The 18,300-nt window shown below is 43.1% G+C and overlaps 1 protein-coding gene across 4 annotated transcripts in view; it reads left to right on the forward strand.

Moving 5' to 3' along the window:
* NAB1 (NGFI-A binding protein 1) overlaps positions 1-18,300 on the forward strand; it is a 64,277-nt gene that overhangs the window by 18,540 nt on the left and 27,437 nt on the right. The window contains exon 1 of one of the 4 annotated variants that reach the window (XM_042842441.2): positions 12,735-12,908. The exons of 1 other annotated variant lie outside the window; for it this stretch is intronic. Coding sequence is in view for 2 of the 3 variants with exons in the window: in XM_005308008.5 (XP_005308065.2) it covers positions 13,448-13,594 (147 nt within the window). In the remaining variant the exon portion in view is untranslated. Of the gene's footprint in view, positions 1-12,734; positions 12,909-13,253; positions 13,595-18,300 lie in introns of those variants that run through there. 2 more of the 4 variants (XM_005308008.5, XM_042842440.2) reach the window with 2 other exon arrangements.

Raw genomic sequence — 18,300 nt, forward strand, 5'->3', positions numbered from 1 at the left:
CCTACACATCTGAAGTCTGATCATTCAGAGGAGCTGAGTACCCACAACTCCTGATGAAGTCAATAGGAGGTGCAGGCGCTTAGTAAATCTGAAAATCAGGCCTTAAACACCAGATCCAGCACCACTGAAATCAATGGGATTTTTATCATTGATGTCACTTGGAGCAGAATTTGGACCCTAATGTATGCATCTCAGCTTGAATACCTGGAACATTAAGTCAGAATTAGTTAGCACTTTTTAAAATGTTCGTCTCTGTTCATTTTGTCTGGACTATCTCACTTTGGAATTCTAGGAAGATCCCTTGCTAAATACATAACTGTCAGGAGCTAGACTTTCCTTGCTAATATTGGTTTCCCCAGCAGAATTCATGTATGATCCTTTCTAAAGAATACATTACCTTGAGTTTCTGGTTCCCCAAGTGAGACTAGGTTATAGTACCCCATACAGAGACAGGAGATATATTAAAATAATAAATAAATGGTCATCCTAGAGGTTCCAGGAATCACTTCAACCAGCACTGAAGTGCAGGTCTAGAGTGGACTGCGGTAGCTGTTTAACAGTGCACAGCAATACTGCACATTAGGAAGCAGTCAATAAGATTGCCATATCCAATTAAAACTGTAGAGGATTTAGGTAGGCAGAATGCAATTACCTCAAATTGCAATGTCTAGGACATGGGGTCCAACACTCCTAGTCTTGTGAAAAGTGCCACAAGCTATTTAATTATGATAAGTAATCAAGCCTAGACAAATAATAATGAATACATTATTTTTTCAATTTGCTGGCAAGTATTGAATAATCAAAAACAAAAAGTCATTTTGGAGTTACTCAAAAGTGAAATTTTTTAAATTCTTCGGTGACTCAAAAAGTTTAAAAAAATAAATTTGGGGTCAATCTAACACTAAATGTTTTGTTTCGATTTTGAGGGGGTTATTTCCCCTATAAAATGGAAGGAATTTTCAAAAGGAAAAGGCATTTTGAATTGAAAAATCAAAACATTTCACTTAAAAAAATGTCAAACTGAAACACTTTGACTTTTTCTGAATCCCCCTCCACCCCACAAAGAACAATTCAGCAAAAACATCACGAATTAATGAATCATTTTGGTGTCAGTGAACCTGCATTTTTTTGCTGAAAAAAGTTTCAGCAAAAAAATTTCGCCCAGTTCTAGTCAAGACTTCTATTGTTATAATGTATTGGTATTACAGTAGCACCCACAATGTGCTAGGCACTGTCAAAGCAACTAATAAGACACAATCTCTGCCCCAAAGAGCTCATACTCCGAGAAGATGAGCAACAAACTAAAGGTAAGAGAGAGAGATAAAATATACAACCAATTTATAAACACACACATGTACATACTATCCCAATCTGACTTTCTGCCTTATCATTACTACATTATTAATTGGCTAATTTCTTGTAGGCCTTGTGGCAAACTCTCCCGTCTTGAGGGAACTGAAGGAAAGAGTAGTGGCCTTACAAACTAGTATACCCACCATTGTGGTCTCCCTAGTGCCCAGTACCTTTAAATTCAATCCTGGTTGATAAAGCCCTTTATAATAATCGACTGTCCAACCAGGTCATATCCCCACCCCTTAGGCAATAACTAAGGGCAGGTCTATACTTACAACACTGCAGCTACGCCACTGTAGCACTTCCAGTGAAGATGCTACTACGCTGATGGGAAAGCTTTTCCTATTGGCATAGTTAATCCACCTCCACAAGAGAACATAACACAAGAACGGCCCTACTGGGTCAGACCAAAGGTCCATCTAGCCCAGTATCCTGTCTTCCGACAGTGGCCAGTGCTAGGTGCCCCAGAGGGAATGAACAGAACAGGTAATCATCAAGAGGTGGTAGCTATGGCGATGGGAGAAGCCCTCCCATTAACATACTGCTGTCTACACTGGGGGTTAGGTCGGTGTGACTATGGATTTTTCACATCCCTGAGCGATGTAGTTATGCCGATGTAAATTTATCGTGTAGACCTGGCCTAAGATGCTGCCCTTGCTGGTAAGTGCACCCGTCAGTCAATGTACTACAGAGTCTATTTCTCTCACTGGGCAGTGCTGTTGTATTTACAAAGAAAGAGAAAATATTCCACTGGTAAAAAAGCAACAAACCTCCAGAAAAGAGTCAGTGCTTAAACCAGAACCACTACTTCCACTATTCCATCTGACTCTGAATTGTCATTGTTGGATCCTCTGCCCTTCCTTGCAAGTGGGCATGAGGAGGTTTGTTTTGGCTGGAATTAGTCAGGCACAGGTGGTATCACCAGCTGTAAATTGGAGGAGGCACTTCCTGATTATGACCACTGCCTACACTTAAATCATTGCCAAGGGGGAAGATGCTGGAGAGTGTAGAAGCCTTCTCTTACTCCAAGAAAGGACCTGGAATGTGTTCATAATTATACTTTGCAAGTCTATAACGCCTTTCACCTGAAGATTCAAGGTTCCTTACAAACATTTGATTTTGCAAAACCCCTGTGAAGTAGATATGTATTATCCACATTTGACAGATGGGTAAACTGAAGTACAAGGTGGCTCGAACCAAAATACTCACATGTATGTGCCTAAAGTTAGGTGCCTAAATCTATATAAAAGTCAGTGGGGGAATGGGAGCTGAGAGTATTCAGCACAACGGAAAACCAGACCATTTTTTAAAGTGCCTAAATATGGATTTAGATGGCTTCCTACCTTGGGTAAGATCCTGGTCCCACTGAAGTCAATAGGAGTTTTGCCACTCCCTTCAAAGGAGACAGGATTTCACCCCCGTTTTTAGGCATCCAAGTTTGGTCTGAGTGACTTGTCTAAGATCACACAGCAAGCCAATCATCTTGGTTTAGTAGCCAGGAATCCTGACTTCTCACTCTTTGCTCTAATTTTTAGATGACACTGTCAAAGACACTGCATAGACGCTGCATTTGCAGCAGCTCTATTATTCTCAAATACAAGTATACAAAATTGTGTGTAGTTAAGTTTTTTATTATGAGGTTAGAGTTTTTATTGGTTGTTGCTCATTTCCCTGGGCAATCACCTTCCGACAAAGAAGGCCTGTGCTGCTGGCCCTGACATGCCTTGTTTTTAAGGAACTTTAGGTATTTTGTCTCCATACCTATCCATATGCAAGCTCTTGCACTGGGAATGATCATTGTTTGCTTGTGGTCTCAGTTTTTATTCATGGTGTCGAAATTAGGTAAGTCATACAGAACACACACTACATACATGCACGAAGCAAAGAGAGAGAGAAAGGCTATAGAATTTACCCACCGAAGAGCTGCTCTCCCACACATAGGGAGAGAGAAAGATTAAAGTTACAAACTAAAAACTACCTCAGGGTACTGATGAGATCTAAGATGCTAAGCCAAACACCCACTCCTGGGGTGCAAAGCCACACTCGCTGTCACTCAAACCAGGTTTTCTTTCCCACCACCACCACCTCCACTATTTTTACAGACCAAAGAATTAAATAAAAATATTCTTAACACTGAAAAAAGGTGTGGAGCAACATGCGTGGGGTTTTAGTTGGTGTTGTTAGTGCAATGCACTTGCCTTGCACCTTTGGAAATAGGAGTTCACATATTGGCTTTGTTTAAGGAGTGAATTTTTTGGTGGTCCCATTCTGATCTTCATTTGTCAGTATCCTAAACCCATTGAACTACCATCTATTTCTATTAAGGAGAGGCTCAGGATAGTTATTGCAAGGTTGTTGTAATTCCAGATTGATCCGAATTGGCAGAGTTGCATGGGGGAAGTTTTCACAGTCCTCTCCTGAATTTTGTGTAGTTCTAACTAGTCCTATTTGTCCCTCAGTCCATGCATATTAAACTCACTCACCTTTTTGTAATTCATTAAGGTATATTTTACCTAGTAGATGTGAAAATTCTTTTCTCTCAGTGAGACTGCATTAAATTACCCAGCTCAGGAGAACACACCTGGAGTACTTCCTGAGTGACAGCTGGGAGATCAGCACTGGTGCATCCTCCTGTTGCTATGATGTGTCAGGCAGGGGTGTGGACTGGGCAGGAATTCTGGCCAAGCATTCATATTTATGTCTGTGATTCACAGCTGATTTCAGTGGAAACCTTATGGATCTAGGCCTGTTCATATGAGTCCTTCCTACCTCCATATACCTCCCATACTCTCAGCGGTGAAAACACCGCTGGCCCCTGTGCAGTGTTACTGTTAATCTCTCAGTGGTGGAGGAGGTCATGTGACTGTGGCCACTGGAGGTCACAGAACATGTGGAAGTTGCTCATAGCGCCACTGACATTTGGGTTCTATTTCTAGAGCCTATGCAGTTTAAGGAAGGGAACCTTTCACAGAGAGCCGCTATTCCTTACTCCTTCCTACTTCTGCTACGCCCTTTCTGCACAATTCAGAATGACTCTGATGCTTAACTTGCACAAAGCAGATGCCACCATCAGCAATATGGTGTTAGCTGTCTTTAGGGTGACCAGATGTCCTGATTTTATAGGGACAGTCTCAATTTTTGGGTCTTTTTCTTATATAGGCTCCTATTACCCTCCACCCCCGTCCCGATTTTTTGCACTTGCTGTCTGGTCACCCTAGCTGCCTTTCCTCTTCATGAATTGCCTTCTGACCCCATTAGTACAAACTGCTTTGACTTCCTGCCATGCCCCATGGGAGAAGACCATAAAGACCTCCATTTCCAAAGTCATATGTAAAGTTTTTGCTGAACAGTTTCTATTGACTTAAATAGGTATTGCTAAATAACACACATGCAAAGCTTTGCAAATGGAATGGTGTTGAAGATCATTACATAACTAATGTTAGTGAAGTCCTGTCAGATCCTCAGGTGAACAATGCCATACAAGGGAAAAGTATTTTTTTTATTATTATTAATCGTGTGCTTGCAGAGTTCTCTGTTTGTTTCCCTAAAAGGACTGAAATGACTCAAATGTCTAAAGTCTGACAAAGATTGAGAATTTCTTTAAGGGATTAATCCAAACTTTGGAGTAATCATAATAATTATTATTTATTATTTTATTATGCCATTTCATTGACAAGGGCCTAAGTAACTAGATTATTGGGTGAAATTCTTTGGCCTGTGTTTATACAAGAGGTCACATTTGATGATTGTAACCGTCTCTTCTGGCCTTATACTCTATCAGTCTATATCTTGAGAATCAGTAGGAAGCTTCACACTACACTGCTACTGAAACTTCTTCCTCTCCTGCCATTCTGACCATATCTCCCTGGCTTCCACCCTCCCATCAGGTTAAAACTTCTCTTCATTTTAACTTTCTGCACAGGTCTGCCCTGCCTACATCTCTGCCCTCATCAACTCCTACACACCACTCCATTCCCTAGTCTCCACCCAAGCTTCTCTCATGATTGCTCCTTTTGTCTACTTCACCCACTCCTTATACTTTGCACTTTCATCTTGCCCCTTCTGATTGGAACTGCTTGTTGCTTAATATTCATTATGCACCCTCCTTCATAAACTTTTTTGTTACTTCCCTGTATAGGGAGGAGTTCCAGCTATCAAAACTACACCCAGTTCTGTGTTTGTGTTTGCTCTGCAGTATGTTACACTAGCTTATACCTATGTGTGCCTTTAGACGTAAAATCTCTGGGGCATTGACTTTCAACAGGCACTGTCATCTGTTCGGCACATCCCACTCATTGCACAGTGTTATGGACACTTGGCGCTATTTAAATGATAGATAATAAAAACATAAATGCATATGCAATTAATTTTCGGTCTTCATAATTAAAAGCAAACAGTTTGAGTGTTTTCTTCACACACATTAATAGCCTCCCCAAGAAATATGTTTAAAACATACATTTGAAATAATAATTGTGTTATGACCACTAGTAGTTGTGACCTAGCAGAATTAAACAGACTGTAATGAGGAGGTGAAGTGCCACATACGCCTTCACATTGTGCTCTTCCTCCTCCTCCTCCCCACTTCATCTCTTCTTGTGGCAGTCAGGGAAGCTGGGAACCAAACCGTGGGAGACATTCTGCTTGAAGCTCTTAAGGGAGCTATACCAGCTGCTGTGTTGGCAGCCTTGCAGTTTTGCTGTCTTGTCTTCCTGAATATAATTGCTTGCTGTTGATTTTTCTTCGATTCTATGGAATGTATATGGTTATCAATCTGAGACTCAGATCTTATACAGACCCATGATAAACTCTAAGATTTGGGAGGGAAGGGGTTAGAATAAAAGGAATCAATCCCATACATATTCTTGTGTATATTATATGCTACCTCCATACCCTGTGTGTATTTAATCTGTTTTAAGAAATCGGAAATAAAATGAAAAACACAGATTATGCTCTCTAGATCTGTGCAGTAAATTGGGAAGGAAAGGGCAGCCGCCTCTGCAGAAATATTACCTGTTATCTTCTTAGGTGTCCCAAGAGAGCACTCAGTAGGGTTGGGATCCATGCAAGGGGAAGAGGGAGGAACTGAGCTGGCTGGGCAGATAGGAGGGTCTGTGTAGGTTGGGGATATAATTAGGGGGGCACAGATCTCCCATTCCACACACCCACATATGCACCCTGCAGCCATGCAGAGCTCACATTTGGGCTATATTCCCTTTCCTGGCCCCTTCATGGCTGGGATCCCTGGACCAACTATGGCTGGGGATTGAGGGCTCTTGGTTGCAGAGTGTCACTAAACCTTTGCAACAATCCAAGGGTTTCTGTGGGTTTTGGAAGTGAATCTATGTTTCAGTCTTTGAGGGATGCGAGGAACCCAGCTACCTAATGGAATAACTTACACCTTCTTCCAGCTGTTCAGCATGTAAATTACACCCACTCAGACACCCTTATGCATCAGTAGAACAGGTGTAAGTAGGTTCAAGTAGGTCTTTTGCATATACGTGACTCTAACTTACACACTTTTATGCATCGTTTCTGAATTTCAACCACAAACTGTTGGGCTGAATGCATGAATTACTGGGTAAAATTCTATGGTCTGGGTTACAAAGGAGGGCAGACTAGTTCAGGGGTAGGCAAACTTTTTGGCCCGAGGGCCACATCTGGGTATGGAACTTGTATGGTGGTCTATGAATGCTCATGAAAATTGGGATTGGGGTGCGGGAGGGGGTGAGGGTTCTGGCTGGGGGTATGGGCTCTGGTGTGAGGCTCGGGATGAGGGGTTGGGGGTGTAGGAGGGTGCTCTGGGCTTGGACCAAGGGATTCGGAGGACGAGAGGGGGATCAGAGCTGGAGGAGGCGGTCAGGGGTGCAGGCTCTGGGCGGTGCTTATCTCAAGCAGCTCCCAGAAGCACCGGCATCTTCCCCCTCCGGCTCCTACACGGAGACGTGGCCAGGCAGCTTAGCAAACTGCCCTGTCCACGGGCACTGCCCTTGCAGCTCCCATTGGCTCCGGTTCCTGGCCAATGGAAGCTGCGGGGGCCGCACTTGGGGCAGGGGCAGCATGCAGAGCCCCCTGGCTGCCCCTATGCATTGGAGCCAGAGGGGGGACCTGCTACTGCTTCCAGGAGCCACGTGGAGTGGGTTAAGCCCCCAACCCTGCTCCCCAGCAGGAGCTCCAGGGCCGGATGCGGCCCTCGGGCCGTAGTTTGCCCACCGCTGGACTAGATGATCATAAAGGTCCCTTCTGGCCTTAAAATCTATGAAAATTAGCCCACAGCTTCTAAACACTTCAGGAAGGAAGGTCTGAAATAGATGTGAGGTGCTCTTATGAAGGTGTGGTATTCTTTGTGCTGAGCTTGTAGTATACAGGTCACTGGATCCCACTGATTTTGTTTCTTTCTTTTGCCATTTTCCCTGTTGCACCTATCCAATGCCTTAGGCATATTACAACCAGTTAAAATACAAAATGTAAAACATAGCTAATCAACCAAAAAAGAACAGATCTCCTGATAAAGAGTCCCAAAATCACAGCCACAGTCTCCTAAGGAAGAGTCCCCAAATCCCAATCCTGAATCAGATTCCTTCCATTATTCCTCAACCCCTGCCAGCCAATCCCACCACCCTAAGTTGGCCCCAGAAAAAGCCTTGGAGAACAGGTTTCCAAAGGTCAGGGGGGCTGTAAACAGATCCAGGGCACTTAAGCCCCCGAGATCAGAAAATCCTTTGGTAGGGCCAGGTTTTGCACCAGCTTCCATGCTGTGTCATTGCATGAGATATGACCAGGGCACAATATGAGCTTCTCCTTTAAAGCATTGCAAAAGGCACTTCTACCCTGCTTTCTCTTGGGGAGTGCTATGGCTGTCACATCACCTGCTCCAGGCTTTCTCCCTTCCAGTTCCACCCCACAATCTAATCATGTTGGAAGGCATGTAAGACAAGTGTACCTCACCCTTACCTCCCAAACTAGTTATCTAGGGCAACCCAGGAGAAGGCTGTGATTTTACCCTGGCTTCAGTGGCACACATCAGAAGCTGGAGGTGAGGCTAAGTGTTCTAAGCACCAGACTGAAAAAATAAAACATTGTGATCCCTGGGTTCAAGTGCTCTAGAGGAATTAACTTAGCCCTTCTTCCTTACAGAGTAGATAAATTGAGTTCCATACAATTTGATGTGTGGACAATGTTTTGCATGAATCCTTGTATGTCTGCACCATAAAGAGCTTTTGGAACTCTTTGTAAGAGTAAAGGTTTATTGCAATGTCTTTGATCAAAATTTCACTCCCCACACTGTTGTGCAATGTCGCTGCCCCTTGCTCCCAGAGGTGGCTGCATTTCTTTGTGCTGTATGTTCAGTATTTAAAGCATTTGGCATGAAAGTGCTACCAAAGTGTGATGATAATATTTTACAACCCTAATTAACATTATTGTAGTGCCTAAGGGCGTATGCAAAACCATTTTGAGTGGGAGGAGAGAAGGTAGCACTGTGAACATTTTTGTGGTTTTGCAGGGCAATGCACAATCGCGTTTTCTCATGGGAACCATGCAGTATGCCAGAGAGAAAAGCTGCATGCACCTCTGTGTCTAGTCCATTGGTAGACTCATGGCCCAGACCCAAAGGTAAAGGATATTACAACAGCCATCTCTGTGTTAAGTAAGAGTTCGTCTATCTCTACTTCCATCCCCTGCAGCGGTCCTAAATACAGTGACTATTCCATTTCTGTACATGCACCTAGAGCCTAAGCTTGATGTTCTTCCTCAGGCAAAACTGCCTTTGAAGTCAGTAGCAGTTTTGCCTGAGGAATGAGTTCAGGATTGAACAACTGCTGATTTGTGGCACCAGTTTGTTAGACTGAAAACAGCAACCTCTACAGTAACCTGCCTATTTCTTGATCTCAGGACACAAAGCAAGTGGAGCATGCACGCCTTCTAAACTCCTACCCATCCATATTATGTGTGTGTGGGTGGAGGGACAGACAATGAGAAAAACAGAGGGGCCTTGTGTAGCATTTCTGGCACTCAAAGGATCTGGATCATAAACATTCAGGCAGAATTTGCCATAGAAACCTTTATAGCAAAGTAAACAGGTTTTACACAAGCCAATATATATATGGTTAACACAATTATTTCCAAAGAGTTATAATGAAAAAAGACAGACAAACACAGGGCTTTGTGACTGTATCACAAAATAAAAATGAGGCAGTTAATTAGTCTTGCTTTTTCTGAAAATTATTTAGGAGGCTTAGGATACTTAAATCTCCAATCCAGTTGAAGAGGGAAAAGTTACCTTCAGAAAAAAGGGATGGAAACACTTTTAGAGCAGCCTTTGAGTGAGGAAGCACTACCACTTAGATACAAGGAGGCTCACCATGAAAACCACCTTTTCACCCTTTGTCAGGGCAATGGTTATTGTTACCCCTTTTGACCTGGATGGATAGCCAACATTCGGAGGTTGTGGGTTGTTTCTGTTAAGAGGAGAAACTGATGACAGATTCAGGTATTTTTGATGCAATCCTGTTTATTTACAAAGCATTATAAAAAGAAAGAAGTACACAAAGTTCTGTTTTCCTAAACACAGTAGGAATGAAACAGGAGGCAGTTTCTTTGCTCACAGTTCCAAATCTCTTTCCAGCCACCACTCTACCCAAAAAGCTTAGTGTTTTTTTCCCTCAGAATCATGCTACAAGTGCTTCTTTTGCTGTTTGCTGGCTTTCTACTTCTCTTTGCCTCTTTCTCTAGTTGCTTCTGGGTGCTTTGACTTAACCAAACAACCTCTTCCCAGCTCCCTATTTGCATTCAGTCCACAGCAAAACTCCTCTACCCATGTAGCTTAGCTTCTGACTAGCATTGCATATGGCCTTCCATTTTGATCAGTGGCTTATGTTTCAGCTACCGTACTCCAAAAAGGAGCCTAACTGCTTTATCCTGTATGAAGGGTGTTTTGTTCACCAGCTTTAACAAGGTTTCACCCAACTCCATTATGACAGTATTTGTTATTTTGCTAAGATTTCTGAAATGGGCAACTAGCATGGACAAAAAGCAGGTTTCCTGTAAGAAAACATAAAAAAGGCAGCAGGCCAACTTCTGCCTTGTTATATCAGTCCAAATTCACTGTGACTTCACAGAGGTTGCGTGAGTGTCACTGAGGGCAGAATTCAGCCCTATATCCATTTAAAATGTATGTTTTACTTTCTACAAACTTGTTTAGATCACATTTTGGTTTTCAGATGCCGTTAAGTATGTAGTTGATATGGTGGATGATCTACCATAGAGTTCCTGAATAAATCCTTTTAAAAGCTGTCTGACATGATAAAAAATTGAAAAACACACTCAGTTTTGTTTGAATGTGGTTATCAAAGAGTTAGCACATGACTCAGCCTTCTAGCAGGCAAGTACATATGCAAACGAACAAGTATGAATTTTAGTAGCATACTGATAACCAATGTAGTAATTTTAAGGCAATGGAAAAATGTTCTCTAAAAATAAAAGAGCTAAGTTTCTCCTATTTAAAAAAATCACATGTAGTCTAAAATTTGCAAGAAAGGAATCTGTATTTGAGGTGAGCACCTAACATTAATTAAACCTGTTTTATTACGTTTCTAGATTTCCCCTGTTTTGAGTTCTCATTCTTTACACTTTGTCCTTTTCCCCCTCTTACACAGTAAGCAGGATTTAAATTGTTTCACATTCTCAAATTATCCTTTAATCAATTGCTTGGCCTTGATTTTTGAATATTGGCTAAATATTGTATACTATATAGCTTTCCCTCAGTTTACTTGGTCTGAGGATATCTTGTATGTTTTAAAAATCCATAAAATTAAAATGAACTTCTAATAAAGCAATAATGGAGGAGAACTAGATTAAAATTGTAATTCAGTTCAGCCTAGAATCACATAATTGGTGAGCCAGGACACAATGCCTCATCTTGATATTGAACAAAAATAAATCCTTTCTTTTTGTTTTGGGTTTTTTTTGTCAAGTTTTCACAGAAAAGAAAAATCTACAAAAAAGGGAATCAATTCACCATATTCTAATCAAACTGGTACACAAAGAGACTAGAAACTATTCCCTGAAATAGCATTGCAGCTGTCATCATTAGATGGCATTATTAAAATCAAGGAGACAGTAAAAAATAGCCTTGCTGGAAGATTTCGGTACACAAAAAAGGGAGAGTTTGTTTTATTCTGTATACACCTCACTATTTTGTGCTGGTTCCATTGGGAATAGTATTTTGATTCATTGCACAGTTAATATCGGCAACAAATTAATAGTCTATATTAATTCATGGTTTGTGTCATTACTACATTTATCAGTACTTCCAGGAAACTTTATCTAAATTACCAGTTTGATTCTTGATCCTAACCAGTAAAAGTCTCTGTAAATAACAGACTGCATTCCCATTAAAGAGCTGTCTAATAACAAATGGAAAGAACAATTTCATATAAAGCATAATTTCACTATTATCAGGACAATAATTTTAAGATTATTAACATATTATTGAATTACATCTACAAATACTTCCTTTACTTTTATAAAAGTTTCACTTTTTATTACTGGTTTGACTGATTACTAGTTTAGAATAAATGTTTGTATATTTACAGTCATTGACATGGGAGAGGAGAAAGAGGACACAGTCATTTACTTGCTTTCAGATCTAGACAAAGGAATAATGGCTAAATCTGAAAATATACTGGGTGTCAGTTGGCTCAAAAGGCAGAGTTTTTCCCTTCTAGGTCCCCAGTTTGAATGCAGCTCATGTTGGTAAGTCACTGGAAGTTGTTTGCATTTGAAGGCCTATGTATAAGTGGTCTGGTTCTTAGTAAGCCACCATCACAACTGTCAATCATCAATGATAATAGAATTATAATAATCTGCATCTTTGTTGGCAGTCTGAGATAAGAGGGCAGGAACTGGATGGCCAAGTCAAATTAATTGCTTTTTCATCCCTAGATGTGGTTCTTCTGGGTCAGTGTTGAGGACTGATGTAGGAAAGCCTTTAACTATGCTTTGGATACAGAATTTCATTCCCAAAGACTATCATATTGGCACGTGTCATCAGCACTATTTTCACTTAGAAGAGCAGCATTTGCACTTCACTTCTGATTTTCAATCATGCATCTGTATAGACTGTTTTTCAACTGGGGTATTATCAATTCCACCTCTGCATCTTCCATCTCTGCCACTTTCACACTGGCTAAATTTACAACAGCCCAGTTCAGAGACACCAGTGGCAGAACCCTTCCACTTTCCCCTGTTAAGTTGGACGAGGAAGATCTATCATGGATACCCAACCTGCCTCAGGGGGGAATTTTAAGAAGCGCCCAGAATAACGTCTGTTTTCAGCTGCCTGCCTTGTCCTTTGGTTAGAAGAATTCACCAAGAAAACAAATGTGAAAGAGGCAGAAGAATCCGACGCGAACCATCTGCTGTCTCTAGGACAGAACCCCTGGATTGTTAGCTACTGCAGCAGCTCTTGGTGATGTGAAAGTTTCTGGCTCAGCTAAAGGAGAAAACTGTGGCCGCGAAGAGGAGGGCAGGGACTAAAGACGATTCTTCACAAGCCGGTGGGTGAGCAGGGGCGGGTTTGAAGAGGCGCCCAGCAAACCTCCCGGGAAAAGCCGGTTACCTCCCTCAACGGCCACAGGCCGGACCGCCCGCGGGTCGGGGCTGAGGGGAACAACGAGAGCTTGGCGGACGGGACCGTCAGCGCCCGGAGCCGGCTCAGCCAGGCTCTCCCCGGCAACCCCTGCGGGGGTCGGGGCAGCAGCGGAGGACGGAACTCCCCGCCTAAAGCAGCTCCGCTTCCCCCACCCGGGCCGGGCCCGCCGCGCCCCGCTGCTCCCTCCCAGGCCGCGCCAGCCGGGCCCGCAGCCGCCCCCACCCCTCCGCGGCCCACGCCAGGATCTGCGTCACGCGGCCGCGCGTGGGAGGGCGCCGAAGCGCGGCGCATGGAGCAAGAGCGGAATCTCCCCATGTGACCGCGCGGGAGGGGGCGGCGGGGGCGGGAGGCGGCTCCCTCCGACCCGCCCTCCTTGCGTGCGCGCCCGGCGAGCCCCGGCCAGGGAAGAGGTGGAGGGGCCCGGCTCGCCCACCCGCCCCGTCCATGGGAGAGGAGGAGTCTGGGCTGGCAGCGCGCAGGCAGGGGGGGTCCTTGGCAGTAACTTCGGGGCTGAGTCTGCAGCGGCGGGGCAGGACGGAGGAAACCCCCGGGCGGCCAGCGGCGGCAGCAGCGGCACCATCCTCCTGCGAAGTATGTATGTCCCCCCTGCGCGGCGAGTGTGCATGGAGACGGCTAGTGCCCCGCGAGCGTGTGCGCTGCCTGCTGCAAAACTTGGGATCCGCTGCAAAGTCTGGCCGGGGGTGCGCGTGCAGACAGCCTGTTGCAGAGTGTGTGTTAACCCACGGCATTACCCTGTTGCAAATCATGTGTCGTCTAGATACGTACCTGTATTTTTGTAAAGTGGATGTAGCGTGCAGCGCAGGAGTGTGGCTCCTCTTGCAAAGTGTGCTTTATCTTTTGGAAAGTGTGTGAATATATATGGTTGCGTGTATGTGTTTATATATCTTACAGCAAAGGGTCTGTGAAAGCTATTGCAAGGGAAGTGAAAAGTTATTGTTCAGCCTTGCTTAGGTGCTCGGATGCCATGATGATGAGGGGCTGTGTACTATAGTTGTAGATACATTAAGGACGAGAAGGATGGGCGTGGGAAGGGAGAGAGAAGGATAAAATGGACTGTAAAAAGAAAAAAAAATGCTGCTTCTCTGCCCTGTGGGGTGTTTTCGTTGCTGCTGCTGAGGAGTTTATTCCTGCTGCTGCTGCTGCAGATTGCCGGAAGGAGAGGGCGGATTCATGTGTGTGTGTGTGGGTGATTCCCAGAGAAATCCAGTGCAAAAGGGATGAGGGAGTAGGCGGAAAGTACAGAAACATCCTTGCATTGTCTCTTCCTTCAGAGTTGGGGGAGGGGGTGCAATCCCAACTGTACCAGTTAGGGCATTGGGTGTGAGGTTGTGGGCTCTTTGTCCCAGAGCTCTGGGTAATAGAAGGATTTTGCAGTTGCACAAAATGTTAATGATTTTACTTCATAAAAAGTATTGTAAAGTATTACTGCTTCATTAGTTGTTTTGTCTCGATTGGGTTTGTTGTATCTCATTGCTAAAAGAAACACTAAAAATCTCTCTTGGCATTGTGTCTTCAAAAATAATTTCATCTGATCTGTAGAAACACAGATTAGGTAAAAATAAGTGCAATTCTTTTGTGCTTGGGTGTCTGTTTTACTTCATATCCAGTACATACACCCACATGTGCAGTAATATGCTGTTCATGCTTGTGTACGCACATCATTAATAGAAAATCAAAACCACCTTAATAAACGGACCTACAAAGGTCATGTGTCTTTATAGGGATCTCCAAAACCTAGGTGAAAGTGTTGGGTTACTGATTCTAGGTGTCTTGTTTCTCCCAAATTCAGGGATTGTGAAGAGATTTTTTACATACAAATTTAAATATAAAATTGAAAAATATTTTTCTGGTATCTGGTTTGTTTGTTTTTCCTTTCAGGCCAATTCTGTTATGATCCAAGTTGCACCTTAGTTGTGTGAAAGAGGGGACATCTGATCTATGAATTTGGTTGTAACTAATATGTTTGCAGCCATAAACAAAACTTGATGGATTACCTTGGCATAGCAAGGTTAACTAAAAATGGAGCATCTGTAGTGAATATTTCGTAGTTGGTAAATAAATGTTTAGGTTCAGTGGTGTAATTTTTTCCAGTACCTGGTTGTCTTACAGTTTCAAAATATTTATCATGTAGATACACATCTTGCTGTATTTGACTATGAAATTTATATTTAATAGACTAGAGAATCACCTTAGAATTTTTTTTTTATTTTGGTACAATAATCTTGTCTACCTCTTATCACTTTTTAGGTCTGGCTACTGCAACTTGTTTCCATAGTTTAAAGTCTTTTAGAAAGACTCGCTACAAAAATATAACGAATATGCATAGCAGCTAACTCTCAAATCTGAATGTAGTTTGTCTTTGGAGACTTTTCAAAACACCAAGAGTGATCAGAATATATTATGGAATAATCACCTTTTTTATATGCAGGATTTACTTATGGGTACTGTTGTAATAACCCAAGCCTGGAGGCAAAGCTGCAACAGTAAGGATGGTGATGTAGGACCCTGACTAGAATAGATCCTGTAACATGCTCTGCACAGCAGACCCCTATGCCCGCGTGAAGCTCTATTGATGTCAGTGGAGCTCCATGTAGGATCAGGTGTCCACCTGTGCAGAGCAGCTTGCAGGATCAGAGCACTGGTACCCTATTTTTGTCTCCCTTTAGAGAGACTAAAGCAGTTTAGATTATATTTGAAATCTAAAAGATGCAGTGAAGATTCATTAACTCTTATTGAACTTCCCAACATGTGCACACACTTGTTCATTGAAGATGGCACTGACATCCAACTCGTAGCACCTAATTTTCAATGCGTGTGAGCTGAGAATCTGGCCGGGGAACAGGCGAATGTGGCATAGCCATAGTGGGGAAATCAGTAAATTAGCACAGTCTGCTCAAACACTTGAAAAGATTTTCCAAATTTGGACCCGCTAACCTCACCAGTTTCCTTCTAAACACAATCTTAGGTTTAGGCCTTTTGTTCCATTTCAGGGCAGAATGAACTTGATGTCACAGTTCAAAATTCTTCAAAAATACAAGCTGGTAACAAAAACAAAACTTCTTGCCTCAGGTTGTAATGATGTAGAAGTACTGTAGTACTAACATGCTTTGGCTGTAATAAATTTAACCTTACAGGTTAAGAAAAAGCAAGACATTTCATTTTTTTTCTTATGCCAACTCCTATTTAAATTAGTGATGGCTTAATTATAATACTGTCCCTCCTAAACAAAAACTTCTACTAAAAACACTGTTAAAATTGCTCAACTGCAAAAACACAACCATAAAAAGCTGGGAAATCACTTGAAGCCCACAACCCTGAGTTCTACTCTGCATTACCTCCCCACATCCACCGTGTACAGCTAGTATGCCTCCTCCCTCTATCTCCATGCAAAATGTGCATCCTCTGCTCCTACCAGCTGGAATGGCTAGAAATGGTTGCTTTCTGATTGTTCAGGATGTTGGTGTGGCGTTGAAGTAAATGATTGTGTGGTGTAGACTTCTGATTGTTTATGTTTGTGTGTTAATGGAGGGTATTGCTTGTAATAAAGCTTTAGCATTCTGGGAAGTTATTGTTGAAAGTCTGTAATAGCGCTGTATTTTGTTTTTTTAGTATTTAATATTTGTGGTCAGAGTTCAGATGACGTGGTGTTCAGAGGGAGAACACACACGGTGGGTGGGGAATGAGAGTGAGGAGATGTCAGAAGAAGAATGCATGGCTGTGGGTTGCAAAGGATGGGTAACGATTTAACTAGTGGCTGTATTGTTGATGTATGTAACCTTAAATGTATTTTAAAGTGTTCTTGTTTAGGGAAATTCCCTAGATTGGGTGTTTTGTATGTTTAAAAAAATCTGCATTAGTGTTATTTGTACCTATTCACATGAATGTTAATCTGGATTCTCCTCATTGTGTCCCAACCCTGTTCTCTGTTCTGACTTTCTACACGTTTCTTTCCCATATCCCCTCTGTAGAGTCCCATGGTCCTCCATGCCCAGTCTGGATTGCTCTTTAATTATACACACACACCTGCTCCCCTTATGCTCTTCCCTGCCTCTTCCCCCACAGTGAGTTGACAGGAAGAATGAGGCTTGAAGCTGTCACGAAAAGGTTAGCAGGGATAGAGGATGGGGGGCGGAGGAAACCATGCTCCCCACAGACTCTGTGGAGAGGTTTTCACGTCCCCCAGCTGTAATGCCAGTGTGCTGGTAGTTCAAGTCTCCTTCTCACATCACAACAGAGGGCAGAGACTTGCAGTTGGAAGTGTCTGACAGACGGAGCTATTGGCTGCCTCCTGCAGTGTCAGCTTTTTCTGGGCACGTTCCTGTGTGTTGCCAGAGGAGAGTATGAATCTACCGGACCCAAGCCAGTCATAGCACTGGGACTAGAGATTGGGAGGCTGAGATCTCCCAAGAAGGGTGTGAAGGAGGGCACATATATGGCCCCCATGCCTCCTTTGGTAAAATCGCCAACTCTTTCCCTTTGGTGGGGGATATAAATAAGGGTCTTGGATGGGTGTGCATAGAGGTCTCACTGTTGCCTTTTTTTATATAGTTGCTTCTCATGGTCTCCTCAGCACTGCTGCTTGCCGTACTAGGAAGCTATGGCAGCAACGCTGAAGTACTGATGATGCATGTCTTGTCTTGACATGCTGCCTCAAGTTCCCTGGCATGGCAAGCAACAGTGCCATGAGGACCCTGGATGGATGTGCTGACACCTTGGCAGTGATGCCTGACTCCCTCAGCAGTCCAGGCAACAATGCATCTGGGAGTCCAGTCTGTGAGCTTAGATCTAATATGGGCTCCCACCGAGACTCCAGTTCCCCGCACAGCATTCCTCACAGTCCTCCTTCCTGTAGCCTTCCTTCCTGCTCAAGCACCATCTCTTTCCCCCATGCTCCTGACCATCCTGCCTACCCCCTGGCTTTAGGGTGTGTGGGCTGAATGGAGCTAGTGAGTCAGGGAGGCAGGCTGGCAGCATCAGAAAACGGCAGTATCTGACCGTGTAAGGTTATACTTCAGCAAGGGGAATGACAGTTTCTGTTTAATTTTAAAAATCCAGAGGTGGCCCGTATCTGAGATGTTATTAGTATGTGTGAAATTGAGCTAGAAGAACCCAGATAAATGTGACGGGGGCAAAAGAGGGCAATATCTCAAAAAGGACCATTTGTAAATGTCTCCTCTGCAAACATTAGTAATTATCTTATTAAAAAAATTATGTAGAAAATTTACTCATCCTCTGAAGAGTTGTAGTGCTAAATTTGAAGACTAAATTCAGTTTCT

The sequence above is a fragment of the Chrysemys picta genome, chromosome 11 (genome assembly GCF_011386835.1).
Source record: "Chrysemys picta bellii isolate R12L10 chromosome 11, ASM1138683v2, whole genome shotgun sequence".
Taxonomy (NCBI): domain Eukaryota; kingdom Metazoa; phylum Chordata; order Testudines; family Emydidae; genus Chrysemys; species Chrysemys picta.